This window comes from Hylobates moloch, unplaced genomic scaffold (assembly GCF_009828535.3).
Source record: "Hylobates moloch isolate HMO894 unplaced genomic scaffold, HMol_V3 SCAFFOLD_2, whole genome shotgun sequence".
NCBI lineage: Eukaryota > Metazoa > Chordata > Mammalia > Primates > Hylobatidae > Hylobates > Hylobates moloch.
In genome coordinates, this window is record NW_026652277.1 from 80,410,548 (window position 1) to 80,431,270 (window position 20,723).

The 20,723-nt window shown below is 38.7% G+C and overlaps 1 protein-coding gene across 14 annotated transcripts in view; it reads left to right on the plus strand.

Annotated features, from left to right (window-relative positions):
* SNAP91 (synaptosome associated protein 91) overlaps window positions 1-20,723 on the plus strand; it is a 159,440-nt gene that overhangs the window by 134,232 nt on the left and 4,485 nt on the right. For all 14 annotated transcript variants that reach the window (XM_032152208.2, XM_032152267.2, XM_032152218.2 and 11 more), the window contains 3 exons: window positions 714-825; window positions 17,168-17,251; window positions 17,904-18,008. In XM_032152208.2, the coding sequence (XP_032008099.1) occupies window positions 714-825; window positions 17,168-17,251; window positions 17,904-18,008 (301 nt within the window). The remainder of the gene's footprint in view (window positions 1-713; window positions 826-17,167; window positions 17,252-17,903; window positions 18,009-20,723) is intronic.

Sequence of the window (20,723 nt, forward strand, 5' to 3'; positions counted from 1 at the left end):
TTTGCAATGAAAAGGAATAATCTATTTCGATCTCCGAGATTGTCACTAAGTTATATCTAGAAATATTTCGGAATTGTGGCTTGAATATTTTAATAGCATTAAATTCTAGATTCATTACCATAGTTCTAGCTAACATGAATTTTAAAAAGTCTTTCATGGAGTATTAATTGTAAGGAAAGATAGTAAAAGTGGTAAACAATATATTCTTTTTTAGATGTATATTTTGTCATTGAAATTGGGACATATTTTTCAGTGGATGGTGTCTTACGATCACTGTAAGGCAGGTTGCAGTAATGATACAGTTGTGTGAAACATTCTGCTGAACCCTCTAAGATCCAGAAAGTGCCATCATCAGTGCATTTAAATTCAACAAAATCTAAGTGTACAGTATATATGATATATTTATTTGCATGTTTAATAACAAATGAATTCAGTTGGATTTTCTGACATACTTTTCTTTATAGAGGATAGGAAATTCCTATACTTACTGAGGTCCAAACTCTAAATGATTTTTTTTCAAATGCTTTTAAGCTTTCTTAGATACAGCTTGGCAAGATTCCTCTGTAAGTTTTAACTGCTGTTCTTATTACTACACCACTTGACTCAAAGAAACTGCTTTTAAACCCAAATAAAATAATCTAAGGAGCCACACACCATTTTTTTCTGATTTGTGTTTTTTTGTTTGTTTGCTTGTTTTGTATGGTTGATTTTAGGGGAGATCTTCAGTGGAATGCTGGAGAGAAAAAGTTGACTGGTGGAGCCAACTGGCAGCCGAAAGTAGCTCCAGCAACCTGGTCAGCAGGCGTTCCACCAAGTGCACCTTTGGTATGTAGCAGTCAGAGCCCAGGGCAGCACAGGCAGTTTGCCAGTTTCCAAGTGTGTAGAGTAGGGTGCATTTTGCTAACTTTGCTGCCAACGGTGTACTTATTCCTCTGCATTGAAGAAATATAAGCAAGTAGCACTCCATCCCAGGGGGCTGCCCTCCATTCTTAGGTATGAAAACATTTGGTAGCCTCTATTTTGCTGTGGGAAGGGGGAGAGAGTAAATAAGCAAGATGCAAAAACTAAGCAAGATGCAAAAGTTACCAAAATGCAGATTCCAATGACTTTATACTTAATAATGATTATGACCTTTTTAAAATTTTAAATATTTTAATTAATATTTATACTTCCATATTTGTAAAATTATGAAAATGATTTATCAAAAGCACTTAATATCATTGATCATTTTATCTGTCTTCCCATATTTCTTGCCCAAATTTTCTGACTGTCTCAGTAAGTAATAACTTTTTTTCTTACCAGAAAGATTGGGCAGTTTTGTATTGTGTAAGTTCGTTTTAAAATCCTATTACTTTTGCTCGCCATTTTAAAATTTGGAACTACTCACACCATCTTCTCTATAAGGTTTAAATAGATTTCATGTCTGTATTTTAAATTTCTATTAATATATTAATACTGCCATTCACTCTGGGAAAGAACACATGACTGGAAATAAAGACTAACTATTGCTTTGTGAAATTTGCTGACACAAAAAGAACGTGTTTTCAGAGTAGCAAACTGTATAATTTTTCTATATACACTCTGTGTTTAGCAAAACTAAGCTAATCACTGTTTCCCAAAATTACTGGGAATTTTCCACCTTTGCTTACCCTTCCACCTATCTAAATCAAACCCATCTCTAAGGCTTTCTTGATGTCATCCTTTCCTTGTTACCTGAATTCTTATCATCACCACCGCCAGCCAAACATGCAAGAAGTAAATTAATATAAATTCTAATTAAAAATTTTCTCCCATTCTGTAGGTTGCCTGTTCACTCTGATGGTAGTTTCTTTTGCTGTGCAGAAGCTCTTTAGTTTAATTAGATCCCATTTGTCAATTTTGGCTTTTGTTGCCATTGCTTTTGGTGTTTTAGACATGAAGTCCTTGCCCATGCCTATGTCCTGAATGGTATTGCCTAGGTTTTCTTCTAGGGTTTTTATGGTTTTAGGTCTAACATTTAAGTCTTTAATCCATCTTGAATTATTTTTTGTATAAGGTATAAGGAAGGGATCCAGTTTCAGCTTTCTGCATATGGCTAGCCAGTTTTCCCAGCACCATTTATTAAATAGGAAATCGTTTCCCCATTGCTTGTTTTTGTCAGGTTTGTCAAATATCAGATGGTTGTAGATACGCAGCGTTATTTCTGAGGGCTCTGTTCTGTTCCGTTGGTCTGTATCTGTGTTTTGGTACCAGCACCATGCTGTTTTGGTTACTGTAGCCTTATAGTATAGTTTGAAGTCAGGTAGCGTGATGCCTCCAGCTTTGTTCTTTTGACTTAGGATTGACTTGGCAATGCAGGCTCTTTTTTGGTTCCATATGAACTTTAAAGTAGTTTTTTCCAATTCTGTGAAGAAAGTCATTGGTAGCTTGATGGGGATGGCATTGAATCTATAAATTACCTTGGGCAGTATGGCCATTTTGATGATACTGATTCTTTCTACCCATGAGCATGGAATATTCTTCCATTTGTTTGTATCCTCTTTTATTTCATTGAGCAGTGGTTTGTAGTTCTCCTAGAAGAGGTCCTTCACCTCCCTTGTATGTTAGATTCCTAGGTATCTTATTCTCTTTGAAGCAATTGTGAATGGGAGTTCACTCATGATTTGGCTCTCTGTTTGTCTGTTATTGGTGTATACGAATGCATGTGATTTTTGCACATTGATTTTGTATCCTGAGACTTTGCTGAAGTTGCTAATCAGCTTAAGGAGATTTTGGGCTGAGACGATGGGGTTTTCTAGATATACAATCATGTCATCTGCAAACAGGGACAATTTGACTTCCTCTTTTCCTAATTGAATACCCTTTATTTCCTTCTCCTGCCTGATTGCCATGGCCAGAACTTCCAACACTATGTTGAATAGGAGTGGTGAGAGAGGGCATCCCTGTCTTGTGCCAGTTTTCAGAGGGAATGCTTCCAGTTTTTGCCCATTCAGTATGATATTGGCTGTGGGTTTGTCATAGATAGCTCTTATTATTTTGAGATACGTCCCATCAATACCTAATTTATTGAGAGTTTTTAGCATGAAGGGTTGTTGAATTTTGTCAAAGACCTTTTCTGCATCTGTTGAGATAATCATATGGTTTTTGTCATTGGTTCTGTTTATACACTAGATTACGTTTATTGATTCGCGTATGTCGAACCAGCCTTGACAAAGGGCTAATATCCAGAATCTACAATGAACTCAAACAGATTTACAAGAAAAAAACAAACAACCCCATCAAAAAGTGGGCAAATGATATGAACAGGCACTTCTCAAAAGAAGACATTTATGCAGCCAAAAAACACGTGAAAAAATGCTCATCATCATTGGCCATCAGAGAAATGCAAATCAAAACCACAATGAGATACTGTCTCACACCAGTTAGAATGGTGATCATTAAAAAGTCAGGAAACAACAGGTGCTGGAGAGGATGTGGAGAAATAGGAACACTTTTACACTGTTGGTGGGACTGTAAACTAGTTCAACCATTGTGGAAGTCAGTGTGGTGATTCCTCAGGGATCTGGAACTAGAAATACCATTTGACCCAGCCATCCCATTACTGGGTATATACCCAAAGGATTATAAATCATGCTGCTATAAAGACACATGCACACATATGTTTATTGCAGCACTATTCACAATAGCAAAGACTTGGAACCAACCCAAATGTCCAACAATGATAGACTGGATTAAGAAAATGTGGCATATATACCCCATGGCATACTATGCAGCCATAAAAAATGATGAGTTCATGTCCTTTGTGGGGACATGGATGAAGCTGGAAACCATCATTCTCAGCAAACTATCGCAAAGACAAAAAACCAAACACCACATGTTCTCACTCATAGGTGGGAATTGAACAATGAGAACACTTGGACACAGGAAGGGGAACATCACATACTGAGGCCTGTCGTGGGATGGGGGGAAGGGGGAGGGATAGCATTAGGAGATATACCTAATGTAAATGATGAGTTAATGGGTGCAGCACACCAACATGGCACATGTAACATATGTAACAAATCTGCGCGTTGTGCACATGTACCCTAAAACTTAAAGTATAATTTAAAAAAAAATTCTAATTAAAATGTTTTAGAAACACATCATTAAAATATTGTGTTCCAGAAATTAATTTAAATATCTGAGTTTTGGGATGCAGAACACATTTTCTTTTCTTTTTTTTTGAGACAGAGTGCAATGGCACACTCTTGGCTCACTGCAACCTCTGCCTCCCGGATCCAAGCGATTCTCCTGCCTCAGCCTCCAAGTAGCTAGGACTACAGGTGCCTGCCACCATGCCTGGCTAATTTTTGTAGTTTTTATTACAGATGGGGTTTCACCATGTTGGGCCAGGCTAGTCTCGAACTTCTGACCTCAGGTGATCCTCTTGCCTCGGCCTCCCAAAGTGCTGGGATTACAGGCATGAGCCACCACGCCCGGCCTAGAACACATTTTCTTTTAAGTAGCTGTATTGCTATTTTTATATATAAAAAGTTTTAAAAATAGTTTAATAAGTTCGAATCAATCTGAAAAAGGCCTTTTGAATGAAGAATTTACACTAAGCAGTACTAGTAGTATTAATTAAATTACATAGTTTCTAAGGAAAATACTTCTTGTGCTCAGACTTGGGTTCTCTAAACTCATTTCCTCTGGTCTTTCCACCTCGTCTTGTGGTGTTTGTGAGAGAACAGGAAATTTAGGCACTTAACGTTCTCCGACTTTGGTGAGTTCACAGTATGAAATAACTTAGTTTTAAGAAATGGTTTCTAACAGATAACAATGATAAAAATACCTATTAAATCTAGATATTTTTCTCTTTATATCTTTCTATGCATTATTTTAAAACAGTACTTAAGAAGACAGTTTTCATATTTAGCTATAAAATAAAGGGTTTCAATTTAATTCTTACGAAGGATATTCAGTAGAAAACTACAAATCTCTTTTAAACCAACTTATGCCTAGGATGACTACATGATATATTTCCAAACCAGGAATAAAGGTTTGAGGGTGAAAGGGACTATCATCATTATTACCCTGGGACCCTAAACATGGCTTGTGCCTGTTGGCCCAGGTGCTGAGACCATAAGCAAGTAGCACTCCAGCCCAGGGGGCTGCCCTCCATTCTTAGGTATGAAACATTTGATAGCCTCTATTTTGCTGTGGGAAGGAGGATAGAGAGTAAATAAATCTGAATAAAATTCCCAAAGGAAGAAAAAAGCTTTTTTACAACTGATTTGGTAAGTCTATTAATACTACATAATGACATTAAATCTCACAATGTAGTCTATATTATCATTATCAAAGTAAAGGAATTAATTTTCCTATTGTCTTCTGTGCAGAATTAGAAAGGCCTTATTTGTTGTTCTTAGGAATTTATACTTTGGTGATGTTGCCCTTATCACCAGGACAAAACTTTTGTTTTTTAACAAGTTAGTTTCAGAACAATCACTGGTAGTAGCACAGTCTAAAATGAGTTAAGGGTATTGGAAGGCAAGGTGGTGAGAACATTAGTATCTGGCAGACAGGCTGTACGTTAAAAAAAAAGGAAAAAAAAAAGTTGGCTGGGCACAGTGGCTCATGCCTGTAATCCCAGCACTTTGTGAGGCCAAGGCAGGTGGATCACTTGAGGTCAGGAGTTCAAGACCAGCCATGACCAACATGGTGAAACCCCATCTCTACCAAAAAAAAAAATGCAAAACTTAGCAAGCCATGGTGGCATGTGCCTGTATTCTCAGCTACTCAGGAGGCTGAAGTGGGAGAATCACTTGAACCCAGGAGGAGGAGGTTGCAGTGAGCTGAGATTGTGCTACTACACTCCAGCCCTGGGCGACAGTGAGTCCCTGTCTCAAAAAAAAACAAAAGGAAAAAAAGTTTAGAGCCTGAGTTAGGGTAGAAAGGAAGAGAAGAAGACAAATTTTCAGTTAGAATCCACACAAGTGGGGATTTTTACAGATGAGGCAACTAAGACAGTGGTTGCCCAGTGTATTATTCCGTTTTCACACTGCTGATAAAGACATACCTGAGACTGGGCAATTTACAAGAAAAGGAGGTTTAGTGGACTCATGGCTGGGGAGGCCTCACAATCATGGCGGAAGACAAGGAGGAGCAAGTCATATCTTACATGGATAGCAACAGGCAAAGGAAGAGCTTGTGCAGGGGAACTCCCCCTTCTTAAACCATCAGACCTCGTGAGACTTACTCACTATCAAAAGAACAGCACAGGAAAGACCTGCCCCTATGATTCAGTTACCTCCCATTGCATCCTTCCCACAACACATGGGAATTCAAGATAAGATTTGGATGAGGACACAGCCAAGCCATATCATTCTGCTCCTGGCCCCTCCCAAATCTCATATCTTCACATTTCAAAACCAATCATGTCTTCCCAACAGTCCCCCAAAGTCTTAACTCATTTCAGCATTAACTCAAAAATCCACAGTCCAGAGTCTCATCTGAGACAAGGCAAGTCTCTTCCACCTATGAGCCTGTAAAATCAAAGGCAAGTTAGTTACTTCCTAGATAGAATGGGGGTACAGGCTTTGGGTAAATACAGCCATTCCAAATGGGAGAAATTGGCCAAAACAAAGGGGCTATAGGCCCCATGCAAGTCCAAAATCCAGTGGGAGAGTCCAATTTTAAAGCTCCAAAATGATCTCCTTTGACACCATGTCTTATATCCAGGTCACACATGATGCAAGAGGTGGGCTCCTGGGCCGGGCATGGTGGCTAACGCCTGTAATCCCAGCACTTTGGGAGGCCGAGGCGGGCAGATCACAAGGTCCAGAGATCGAGACCATCCTGGCCAACATGGTGAAACCCCATCTCTACTAAAAATACAAAAATTAGCTGGTCATGGTGGCACATGCCTGTAGTCCCAGCTGCTTGGGAGGCTAAGGCAGGAGAATTGCTTGAACCTGGGAGGCGGAGGTTGCAGTGAGCCAAGATTGCTCCTCTGCACTCCAGCCTTGTGACAGAGCGAGACTCCACCTGAAAAAAAAAAAAAAAGAAGTGGGCTCCCATGGTCCTTCGGCAGCTCCACCCTTGTAGCTTTGCAGGGTATGGCCCCTCTCCTGGGTGCTTTCACAGGCTGGTGTTGAGTGTCTGTGGCTTTTCCAGGACCATGGTGCAAGCTGTCAGTGGATCTACCATTCTGGGGTCTGGAGGACAGTGGCCCTCTTCTCATAGCTCCACTTGGTGGTGCCCCAGTAGGGACTCTGCGTGGGGGCCCCCATCCCACATTTCCCTCTGCACTGCCCTAGCAGAGGTTCTCCATGAGAGCCCTGCCCGTGCAGCAAACTTCTGCCTGAGCATCCAGCTGTTTCCATACATCTTCTGAAATCTATGTGGAGGTTCCCAAACCTCAGTTCTTGGCTTCTGTGGCCCAGCACCACATGTAAGCTGCCAAGGTTTGGGACTTCCACCCTCTGAAGCAACAGGCTGAGCTGTACCTTGGCCCCTTTGAGTCACAGTTGGAGCAGCTGGCACACTGAGCACCAGATCCCTAGACTGCACACAGCAGAGGGACCCTGGGCCTAGCCCATGAAACCACTTTTTCCACCGGTAAACCTCCTGGTCTGTGATGAGGGGCTGCTACAAAGGTCTCTGACATGTCCTGGAGACATTTTCCCCATTGTGTTGGTGATTAACATTCGGCTCCTTGTTACTTATGCAAATTTATGCAGCTGGCTTGAATTTCTCCTCAGAAAATAGGATTTTCTTTTCTATCACATTGTCAGGCTGCAAATTTTCCAAACTTTATGCTCTGTTTCTGTTTTAAAACTGATTGGCTTTAACAGCACCCATGTCATCTCTTGAATGTTTAACTGCTTAGAAATTTATTCCACCAGATACCTTAAATCATCTTTCTCAAGTTCAAAGTTCCACAAATCTCTGGGGCAGGGGCAAAGTGCTACCAGTCTCTTTGCTAAAACATAACAAGAATCACCTTCGCTCCAATTCCCAACAAGTTCCTCATCTCCACCTGAGACCACCGCAGCCCACATTTTCCCGTCTTCTTCTGAGCCCTCCAAACTGTTCCAATCTCTGCCTGTTACCCAGTTCCAAAGCTGATTTCTCATTTTTGGGTGTCTTTTCCACAGCGCTCCACTCTACTGGTACCATTTTTACCGTATTAGTTTGTTTTCACACTGCTGATCAAGACATACCTGAGACTGGGCAATATACAAAAGAGGTTTCATGAACTTACAGTTCCACATGGCTGGGGAGGCCTCACAATCATGGTGGAAGATAAGGAGGAGCAAGTCACATCTTACATGGATGGCAGCAGGCAAAGAGAGAGCTTGTTTGGGGAAACTCCCCCTTATAAAACCATCAGATCTCATGAGACTTATTCACTACCACAAGAACAGCACGGGAAAGACCTGCCCCCATCATTCAATTACCTCCCACCAGGCCCTCCCACAACACGTGGGAATTCAAGATGAGACTTGGGTAGGAAGACAGCCAAACCATATCATCCAGGTTTTTGTGTGAGGCAGTTTGCTAAATAATGAGGCCACTAACCCAGAAGGGAACAAGGGAAAAGCACTTTGAAAGTAATATTAAATTGAAGAACTTCCTTGGCCATTACCCACCCTGAGATCAAGACTTAACTGTGCAAAGTTAAGAATTCATCAAGTACTTAATTAACAACTGTTTTGCATCTTTAGGATAACAAAACTGCTGACTGATTGGTAGGCACTTTCACAGAGCCTGAGATTCATGTCTCATTTTTTTAACCCCAAAACTCCTTATTTTTGTTTATGAAGCAGAAAAATTTTAATTATTGGTAATTAAACCCCGCGAAAGTGAAATATGGAAAGTTTTAGCATAAAATATCCACAGCAGCTATGTAAAGAGAAATTAGAACAACAGAAACTATTTGTTACAATAAAGAGTTACGTAAAGTTTTATTTCTTTTATTTTACTTAGCATTTTACACAACAATATAAAGGCTCTCTTATGCATAGTTATTTTATCTTTATTCTTAGTTTTATCTATATTCTTTTATAAATTCACTGCCATTTACTCCATTTATTTTTTACAAAGCTGTTCTTTCCTAACAAAGCTGTGGCTTTGCTTTTACTTAAGAAATTATTCTGAGGGAACTATTCCGGCTTTCTCTGACATGCCCTTATACCCTGCCTCCCCAATTGATGTCTTCCAACCTTCTATTCCTTTATTGTCTCTTTCTAGGAATACTCAGGGAAAAGAAGCTAGAGACACCAGAAACAAGTGCTTCAGAAGCAGCAAAGCAGTGTTTCCAAATTTTCCTTGTAATCTACAGGTCTTTGCTATTGAGAAGGAGATGAAGGATGCAGATTTGGGAAGGGGGATCCTTTTGCTGCCTTTTTAAAGTTTTTATTGATAGATAAGATTACTTTTCCCCACTTATTCCAAATTTCCCTTAATTGCTTCTTAGAGGTGTAGCTATAACATTTTTCAGATCGCAGAACCCAAGTTAGATCTAAAAACCTTAGCAGGACTTGAATATTGAACTATGTCTGCTGGCAGGGCTCTGTCACCGTGGCCATCAGGAGCCCTGTGCTTCCTGGGTTACTTATTCCTGTTTTACCGTGCACAGCAGACCTATTTTTTTTTATATACTTTAAGTTTTAGGGTACATGTGCACAACGTGCAGGTTTGTTACATATGTATACATGTACCATGTTGGTGAGCTGCACCCATTAACTCATCATTTACATTAGGTATATCTCCTAATGCTATCCCTCCCCCCTCCCCCCATCCCACAACAGGCCCCAGTGTGTGATGTTCCCCTTCCTGTGTCCAAGTGTTCTCATTGTTCAATTCCCACCTATGAGTGAGAACATGCGGTGTTTGGTATTTTGTCCGTGTGATAGTTTGCTGAGAATGGTGGTTTCCAGCTTCATCCATGTCCCTACAAAGGACATGAACTCATCATTTTTTATGGCTGCATAGTATTCCATAGTGTATGTGTGCCATATTTTCTTAATCCAGTCTATCATTGTTGGACATTTGGGTTGGTTCCAGGTCTTTGCTATTGTGAATAGTGCCGCAATAAACATACGTGTGCATGTGTCTTTATAGCAGCATGATTTATAATCCTTTGGGTATATACCCAGTAATTGGAGGGCTGGGTCAAATGGTATTTCTAGTTCTAGATCCCTGAGGAATCACCACACTGTCTTCCACAATGATTGAACTGGTTTACAGTCCCACCAACAGTGTAAAAGTGTTCCTATTTCTCCACATCCTCTCCAGCACCTGTTGTTATCCTGACTTTTTAATGATCACCATTCTAACCTGTGTGAGATGGTATCTCATTGTGGTTTTGATTTGCATTTCTCTGATGGCCAGTGATGATGAGCATTTTTTCATGTGTCTGTTGGCTGCATAAATGTCTTCTTTTGAGAAGTATCTATTCATATCCTTCACCCACTTTTTGGTGGGGTTGTTTGTTTTTTTCTTGTAAAGTTGTTTGAGTTCTTTGTAGATTCTGGATATTAGCCCTTTGTCAGATGAGTAGATTGCAAAAATTTTCTTCCATTCTGTAGGTTACCTGTTCACTCTGATGGTAGTTTCTTTTGCTGTGCAAAAGCTCTTTCGTTTAATTAAATCCTATTTGTCAATTTTGGCTTTTGTTGCCATTGCTTTTAGTGTTTTAGACATGAAGTCCTTGCCCATGCCTGTGTCCTGAATGGTATTGCCTAGGTTTTCTTCTAGGGTTTTTATGGTTTTAGATCTAACATTTAAGTCTTTAATCCATCTTGAATTAAGACCTATTAAGTTTGTATCGAACAAGTGGGAAGATACTTGCAATTCAGAAATATGTGCATTTTGCAGGAAGATCACTGTTAAAAGAAAAGCTTTAGACAAAATAAATTTAACAAAGTTGAGCTGGGTGCGATAACTCACCCATATACTCCCAGCAACTGAGGCGGGGGGATCACTTGAGGCCAGGAATTTGAGACTAGCCTGGGCAGCATAGTGAGGCCCCATCTCTAGAAAAATTAAAAAGTTAGCTGGGTGTGGTGGCACATACCTGTAGTAAGAGCTATATGAGAGGCTGAGGCAGGAGAATTGCTTGAGCCCAAGAGTTTGAGCCTACAGTGAGCTATGATTATGCAAGTTTAACAGAGTTTATTTAAGCGAAGAATGATCCATGAATCAGGTACTGCTCGGAAACAGAAGAGGTTCAGAGAGCTCCAGTACAGCAGTGTGGACCATGAACTTTTATTGGGTGATAGAGAAGTACAACAAAATATATTTGGTTGATCAGAATAGAAAGACCATAATTAGAGGTTAGTTGTTGATCTCTGCTTGATAAAGTCTCTAGTTAGAATCTATTAGTTGGCAATTTCTGATTGGTAAAGTCTCTAGTTTCGTTTTATTATTTATGTTGGGCTTCATTTTGCTTGCATGAGAACTCAAGGTGCTAGAGCTGCACCAGTCAAGTGGCATCCCAATTAAAATCTTATCACCACTGAATCTAAGAGTTAATCTACCATTTTAGCAAAATGACTAACTCAGACAATTTCTTCAAACTATTCGACCATTTATTTGATCAGGAATTTCTGCAGGTTCATTTTGCTTTGATAACTAATTAAGCCATTTTCTCTTTCATAGCCTGAAGTCCTAATGATGCAATTCAGGTCTAGTAAATAGCCTACCACCTACCCTGTTGAAATGATGGGTAAAGCATTAATATGAAATATAATTTTATAGGTATTTTCTTTCTTTTGAAAAATTTTTTATTGAGATAAAATTCACATAACATTTAAATTCACTATTTTAACAACTTAAAGTATACAATTCAATGATTCTTAGTATATTTACAGCATTGTGAAACCATCACCATTATCTAATTTAAAAACATTTCCAACACCCCAAAAAGAAACACAGTCCCTTTCAATTTCCCCTTACCTTTAGAGCCTTTTATGCCTGCCTTCTTTTACTTAACATAACATTTTCTAGGTTTATCCATGTCGAAGCATGTATCAGTACTCCATTTTTATGGCTGAATATATTTCATTTTATGAATATACCACATTTTGTTTATCCATTCATCAGTTGATGAACACTTATGTTGTTTCTATTACACATAATAGATTTTTATTATCATATATGAGTTTTCATATAAACATATATCCTCAATTCTATTTGGAATATACCTAGGAATAGAACTCTGGGTCATGTGTAAGTCAATGTTTAACTTTTGAGGAACTGCCAAGCTTTTCCATAGCAGTTACGTTATTTTACATTGCCACCAGCAATACATATGGTTTCAAGTTCTCTATATCCTCCCAACACTTATTTTTCTTTTCATTATTTATTATATCATTCTAATGAGCATGAAGTGGTATTTCATTGTGGCATTGATATGCATTCTCCTAATAACTAACAATGTTTAACATCTTTTCATGTGTGTATTGATCATTTGTATATCTTCTTTAGAGAAAGGTCTATTTATGTTGTAGCGGAGGAAAAAATATTTTTTCCTGCTACCCTCCTAGACTCTTTGGCTGGGGCTGTGAACATTGGACTGATCAAAGACAAATTAAAAATAATAAAACAAACAGAAGTTATTAGCACATGCATCATGCTTACACCTGGGAGCACTAAGAATGAGTAACTCAGAGCTTGATTAGAACATGGGCTTAGGTGGCATCTTAGCAAAGGAACAATATATTTTTAGAGAAGTCACAAGACAAAGGAAAAGGACTTTGACTGTCTAAGGTGGCAAATATATGGGAAACTAATGGCAGTTCAAGGCTAATTAGTCAAGTTTGTTTTGCATTTTGTTCTGATGCCCTCTTAGGCTGATTAGGGTCTCAAGTTATCTCTGGTGATGAACTTTTGACCCTGATAGAGAGGGAAGGAGAAATATCTCTGTAAATTTATGTTCCAAATAGTGAGAATGAAGAGAGCTTTTCTTGTATCTGCTTCTTTTCAGTTTCCTTCAGCTCAAAGTAATGATTATGCCAAAGTGTCATATTTTGGGGTGGCATATTCTGCTACCCTACAACATCCTTAGCCCATTTTATAATTGGGTTGTTTGTCTTTTTATTATGGAGTTGAAAGAGATCTTTAAATATTCGGGATACTAGATGCTTATCAGATAAATGATTTGCCAATATTTTTATCTCATTCTGTGAGTTAGCTGTTCATTTTCTTGATAGTGTCCTTTGATGCACAAAAGGTCTTAATTTTGATAAACTCCAATTTATCTATTTTTTTCTTTTATTACTTGTGATTTTGATGTCATGTTTTTAAAAACTATTGCCTTAATCATAGGTCTTGAAATTTTTTACCTGTTTCTTTCCAGGAGTTTTATAGTTTTACCTCTTACATTAAATTTTTGACCTATTTTGAGCTCATTTTTTTTTTATATGTTAGGGGTCCAAATTTATCGTTTTGCATGTGGAAATTCAGTTGTCTCAGAATCATTTGGTTAAAGGACTATTCTGGCTGGGTACAACAGCTCATGCCTGTAATCCCAGTACTTTGGAAAGCTAAGATGTATGGATTACTTGAGCTCAGGAGTCTGAGACTAGCCTGGGCAACATAATGAGACCCTATGTCTACAAAAAATAAAATAAAATTAGCCAAGTGCAGTGGCATGCACCTGTGATTCCACCTACTCAGGAGGCTGAAATAAGAGGATTGCTTGATCCAGGGAAGTAGAGAATCACTTGAGCCAGGGAACTAGAGGCCACAGTGAGCCATGATCATGCCGCTGCACTCCAGCCTCGGTGACAGAGCAAGATCCTGAATAAAAAAAAAAAAAAAAAAAAAGGAAGAGAGAGACTATTCTGTCTTGATTAATTGGTTTTGATAACCTTGTCAAAAATTAATTGACCATCTGACATATTGGGCTGGATAATTTAAGAAAGAGAAAAAAAATTAACCATAGAGGTATGGGTTTATTTCCAGACTCTTTATTTGCTTGTGTTGATCTATATGTCTGTCCTTATGCTAGTACCACACTGTTTTGATTAATGTACCTTTGTATTAAGTTTTGAAACCAGGAAGTGTGATTCCCCCAAATTTGTTCTTTTTCAAAACTGTTTTGGCTATCCTGGTTCTCTTGCATTTTTACATAAATTTTAGGTTCAGATTATCCATTTCTCCAAAAAAAAGTGGTTGAAATTTTGATAGGGATTTCATTGAATCTGTGTAGCAATTTGCAGATTATTGCCATCTTAATATTAAGTCTTCCAACCCATGAACAAAGGGTGTCTTTCCATTTATTTAGTTCTTCTTTAATTTCTTTCAACAATGTTCTATAGTTGCAGGGTTCAAGTCTCATACTTCTGTTAAATTTATTTTTTAATATTTTATTGTTGATCCTATTATACATGGAACCGTTTTCATAATTAAATTTTTCGATTGTTCATTGCTAGTTCCACAGGAATGCTGCACTGAGTTTTGTATATTGGCCTTGTATCCTGCAACTTTGAAGAACGTGTTTATTAGCTTTGACAGTTTTGTTGTATATGGATTCTTTAGGGATTTCTGTATATAAGAAACATTGTGTCATCGATGAATAGAGATAGTTTCATTCTTTCTTTCCAACCTGGATGCCATTTCTTGCTTTTTCCTGCTAACTGCCCTGACTTAGAACTTTGAGAACCTCCTTGTCTTGTTCTTAGGTAGAAAGTTTTCAGTCATTTTTTTTCAGTCACTAAGTATGATGTTAGCTGTGGGCTTTTTGTAGATACCCTTTATTGGGTTGAGGAATTTCCCTGCTATTTCTAGTTTGTTGAGTATTTTTTGTCATGAAAAGCTGTTGGACTTTGTCAAATGCTTTTCTGCATCTGTTGAGATAATCATTGTTGTGATTTTCCATTATTCATTTATGAGGTCTCTCTTAGGAAAGTGGCTGCAAACTCTAACCCTGCCCTGACAGGCCTCAAAAGCAGGTTGCTGTTTACAATGTGCTTTTCATGGAATACTTCTTTATTGTGGTGGGAAGCCTCATGTCTAAGATGTCTGTCTCACAGGAAGCTTGTTTATACTGGCAAATGACCTTGAGGCTCTTGTCTAACCTGTGTTGTTTATTTCTACCAAGATAGCAACTCTCTAAGAGAACTTGACCTGCAAAGAAGTTAGGTGTCAGTTAAGTGAGACACAGAGGAGGCATACAATAAAACACATGAAATTACAGAATCTGTAAGTAATAAAAGTTACAGATCCCAGGAAGAAGAGGGCAACATGCCAAAGGGAAGTGGCGAGCCATCCAGGACACATGTGTTCAACCAGTGGGTAGGAGCAAAAGAGAGTGAGAGTGAGGGATCTGTGGGCCAAGGCCTTTATTGGGGTCCAGGATATCACCTAAGCAGGTTTCCCACAGGAATTTAATTGGTAGGTTTACAGCAAGCAGGCACAAGTTCCATGGAATGATGCTGTGACTGAGAGTTGGTTGTTGTGGCGTATATGCACAGTTAGCTCTGCAGAGTGTGGGGGACAGTGGGGTAAATCAAGTGGGTTTTATCTAACTATCCCATAGGGAAGGTGATGGTATGAAGCAGATATCTAGATGGCCACCTTAAGGAACTGGAAGGAGGCAGAGAACTAGAAATTGTGTCAAGAGTGACTAAGCCCTGCTTCTGATATGAGAAAATTAAAGGTGTATCCAAAATAGATGCTGAGATAAATTATAAGAGTTAACTATAATCATGTATTTTTTTCTTTTATTCTATTAATATGGTATATTGCATTGGTTAATTTTCATATATTAAGCCAACCTTGCATTCCTGGGTAAAACCTGATCATGGTGTATAATCTTTTAATATGCTGCTGGATCCAGTATGCTAGTATTTTGTTGAGAATCTTTTCATCAGCATTCATAAGGAATATTGCACTGTAGTTTTCTTTTGTTTGTGATATCTTTGTCTGCCTTTGGTGTCAGGGTAACACCAGCATCAAAGAATGATTATAAAGTGTTACTTTTCTTTATTTTAAAAAGCTTGAGAAGAATTGATATTAATTCTTTATACATTTGGTAGAATTCACCAATGAAGATATCTAGTTCTGGGTTTTTCTTTGATTGAAGTTTTTTGTTGTTGTTATTGATGTTTTTTTAGAGACAGGGTCTCACCTTGTCACACAGGCTGAAGTACAGTGGTGCTATTACAACTCACCGCATTCTCAAGCTCTGGACTGAGGCTATCCTCCCACCTCAGCCTCCCGAGTATCTAAGACTACAGGCACACACCACCAAAAATTAGGCCCAGCTAACTTTTAAAAATTTTTTTGTGGAGATGGATTCTTGCTATGTTGCCTATACCACTATGTTGCTGGTCCTGAACTCCTGGCCTCAAGTGATTCTCCTGCCTCAGCCTCCTAATATGCTGGGATTACAGGCATGAGCCACCACATCCACCTAAAAACCTTGCTTAATATAAATTAGAGCCATATAGAAAGATTAGAACAATCCTCAAATGTCTAACCCAATACTGTTAGAGGATATAGTGATAGGAAAAGACAAGCTTAGGGAAGTTTGACTCATTTCCACGGAGGATGGGTCTAAAAAGATAGAGAGGAAGCCCAATGTTATGAGCAAACTGCAAGCCAGCAAGTCCAAATGACGCTATAACTGAGAACATCAAGTCAGTAATCTTGTTTATATCATTGGTGTGGTGCTAGAACCATTTTCCTTTTTAAATTTAAAACTGAAATTTGAGATTTTCTTTACATATCCACTCATACATATTTGGCATGCATTCATTTTAAAATTCTGTCATTTTAAAACCAAATTATGTTCGGCTTGGTACATTGGCTCATGCCTGTAATCCCAGCATTTTGGGAGGCCAGGGCAGGAGGATTGCTTGAGGCCAGGAGCTTGAGACCAGCCTAGGCAGCATGGCATGACCCATCTCTACAAAAAAATTTTTAAAAATTGGTCAGCCATGGCGGCATGTGTCCATGGTCCCAGCTATTCAGGAGGCTGAAGTGGGAGAATTGCTTGAGCCCAGGAATTCAAGGCTGCAGTGAGCTGTGATCATGCCATCATACTCCAGCCTGGGCAATGCAGTGAGACCCCATCTTTAAAATAAATAAATAAAAACCAAATTATATTGTTCTTTTTGTTTGTTTATTGTTGTGCGCATGTTTGTTTCGTGTGTTTTTGTGTTATTTGTATGTGTATATCTGTCTATCTGTGTAGCAAGGAGCTGTACCTCCAACCAGTTCAGTTCCTCCTGTTGCCGGGGCCCCGTCGGTTGGACAACCTGGAGCAGGATTTGGAATGGTGAGTGATGACCTGTGCTAAAAATTGTAATCAACATTTCTAAATAATTTGCCAAATCCCAAATTAGTACGTATTCCTATAGAATATAATTCTTCCCAAAACACAGTAAATAAAACTTAAAAAGTTGTCATCTGCTTTAAACCTTAAAGTAGTCTACACATAAAGTGATAAAATGAGTTATAAAATACTTACGTTCTACCATCAAATTAATTTCTATAGTACATTGTTATATCATTTTTGCTATAAAATTTACAAAATATAGTATTAGCCCAATCATCAAAATCAACCCTTAATTATTATACTAGGACTTTTTACTCACCAATTTTACCAGCCAATTTTAGGACCATCTTTCATAAAGAAACAAATTTTTATCTCTCCAAGAATTATGCTTAGAGAAGATGACTAAACAACAAAGCTTGGTTGGGATGGGGATACTGTGTGGCCAACCAGGCTTATGCTACCCACCCACCTTAGCGACTCTCTCCTCACAGTACAGCCTCACATTATCCCTAATTAAAATTACAAATTATACTTCCTCATAGTCCTGGATTCCTCAAATATTGTCAGAAGTACATAAAAGCAATAAATGTCAGGATAGTGCCCTAGTGGGTTCCACTCATGCTCTGAACCACTCTCCATTCTTCCTCCTCAGCCTCCTGCTGGGACAGGTATGCCCATGATGCCTCAGCAGCCGGTCATGTTTGCACAGCCCATGATGAGGCCGCCCTTTGGAGCTGCCACTGTACCTGGCACGCAGGTCAGTTTCTTCAATGTCCACAAATCAGTGACGTTAACTAATAAGTGTAAAACATTGGTGTAGCAAACTGTTTACAAAGTGTTTTTACCTAATGTAATCCTCATACCTGTTGCTTCAGAAGTAAAGGGAGCATGGAAGACAGATCTGCAAAAGTGTGAGATTTGGGGGGAAAAAAATGATGGAAATAACTCACTGTCTAAAGATCCCTCCATTCTCTTCCTACTTAATTCAAATTGGTTCCTGAGAACATCCAGATATTCAGGGCATCCAAGGCATGTGTCCCAGAGAAATGGGTGCTTCTGGTCTATAGTTTTAGTATGTGTTCCCAGCATTAGCCAGAAAGGTTGGCAGCACAGTCCTCCAGACTGCCATGTCCACCCAAGACTCGTGACACTAACTGCAATAAGTTTGCCAAACTGCAAAGTCTGTGAGAATAGTCCCTTTTAGAATCTCCTCACTCCAGACACAAGACACACATTTGTGAGTCCCTAGGGCCACTCCCACTTCAGACTAGCTGGCTACAAATTCGAGGTTTTTCCATGGCCACCCTCAGGTTAGATAGTTTCCTAGAATGATTCACAGAACTCAGGAAAGTACTAAACTTATAAGAGTTTTATTGTAGTAAAAGGATACAAATTAGATCCAGTTATAGGAAGAGATGCATAAACATCATCTGGGAAAGTTCTAAACATGAAGCTTCTTTGTCCTCAGAGGTGGGTTCTCCTCTGGGCATCATGATATGACAGTACACATGCAGTATCACAAGCTCATCTGAGTTTCAGCATCCAGCATTTATTGATGCTTCATTATGTAGGATTGATTGGTTGAATTTTACCCATTTTGTGGAACTCAATCTTCAACCCCTGTTCCTCCCTGAAGATCAGGCTGGTTTCGTGTGGCCCAAAGACCCAGCCCTAAAATCACATGGTTGGGCTTTCTGCCTCCACTCTGAGTCACCTTGTTAGCATAAACTGTCAGGTGGTGTTCCCAGAGCCCACCTTGAATAACAAAGACATGCCTATCATTCGAGAAATTAGAAGGATTTAGAGGTTCCCTTTCTGGGCAAAGGAAAAAACCTCAGTTTAGGTAAAGCTAAATTCCTTACTACACACTGTGCTACTTTCCCTTGAAAAATGCCAAAATATATTACACTTTGTTGAACCGTTTTGCTGCTAGTGGTGCTAGTCTTAGTGATGAATCATGCTTTCCTGATTCCTCTTTTAAATTGTCTGGCCAAGGTGATGTTACATGTAGAACCAAAGAAGTTTTCATCATGAGAAATTGACTTGGATGGGGTCAGGACACCAAATTACTACTTTGGTAGCAGCATGCTTTGCAAACTAGACCAAATAGCTCAAATATATTTTAATGATATGAGTAAATGTTTTCAGTCCTATAATATTTTTAACTTATCAAATCAGTATTTATACTGTCTTATCCATGGAATACCTGCTGTGAACTTTCTCAGTGTACTTTAATCGCTTTTGCTTCCTTGATGCATCTCAAAATCCATCGACCTGTTCCCAAAATTTCCTTCCAGCTTCTTCACTTTGCCCCTCAAAAGCAACAGGGACCAAGAGAAAGAATGGTGGATGTTGAAAGACAGAAATTTAGAATGTGAGAAGCCCTAGCCTTCATGGCCATTACTGGCCATAACTGGCTTCAGGAGAAATTTTCTAGTCTACCTGAAGACTAATGAACCCTGTGTAGTGTTGTTTTTGGGGACAGTCGGAAGGTTTTGGGTATAATGGTTGAGGTTAAGTATAACTTAGATATACTTAAATTCTGAGGGATCTCATTTATCATAAATGTTTCCTTAATGTTTGAATAGATGCATGACTATCATCTTTTTGAAAAAAAGAAATATTTCTGTTATTATGCACTTGGAAAAGTGTTACTGAGATTTCTTTTAACCTTATTGTGTTTGATATACTGAAAGCTTCAGAAATAAATGAATATAATTTTATTACTTAAGGCAGTTGTTTTTATTGTATAATACCAATGTTAGCAACAATTTATTTACTTAATTAGAAGAATGAAAATGAAAAATAGTATGACGGAAATACATTGTTTTAATCAGTAATTGAATTCATAATAAGCCAGGTAATGATACACCATATTTATGTAATTTTTAGATTATATTTCCTATATCAGAGAAGAAGCATAATTGTACTAGATAATAAGTGTGAGTTTGTAGCTTCAGAAAACAAAGTAGTTTTTTTTATTACTGCTGCCTGGACTATCCCAGCATTCTTTCATTGGCTGGTATCATGATATTGTCATCTCACCTAATTATCAATTATGGACCAATCTTTGAATTGATTTAAGGAACTTCAAGCCTTACTTTTTATATATATATATATTTCTATGAAACAGGTCCCATGTTTTTTGTTGTTATTTTTTTGTTTGCTTGTTTGTTTATTTGAGATAGGTTCTCCGTTGCCCAGGCTGAAGTGCAGTGGTGCAATCATAGCTCACTGCAGCCTTGAACTCCTAGGCAACAGGGATCCTCTCACCTCAGCCTCTCGAGTAGCTGGGACCACAGATGCAAGCCACTGTGCCCAGCTAATTTTTTCTTTATTCATTTTTCGTAGAGATGAGGCCTCGCCTTGTTGCCCAGGCTGGTCTCTAACTCCTGGCCTCAAGTGATCCTCCTGCCTCGGCCTCCCAAAGTGCTGGGATTTTACAGATGTGAGCCATCACACCCAGCCCATA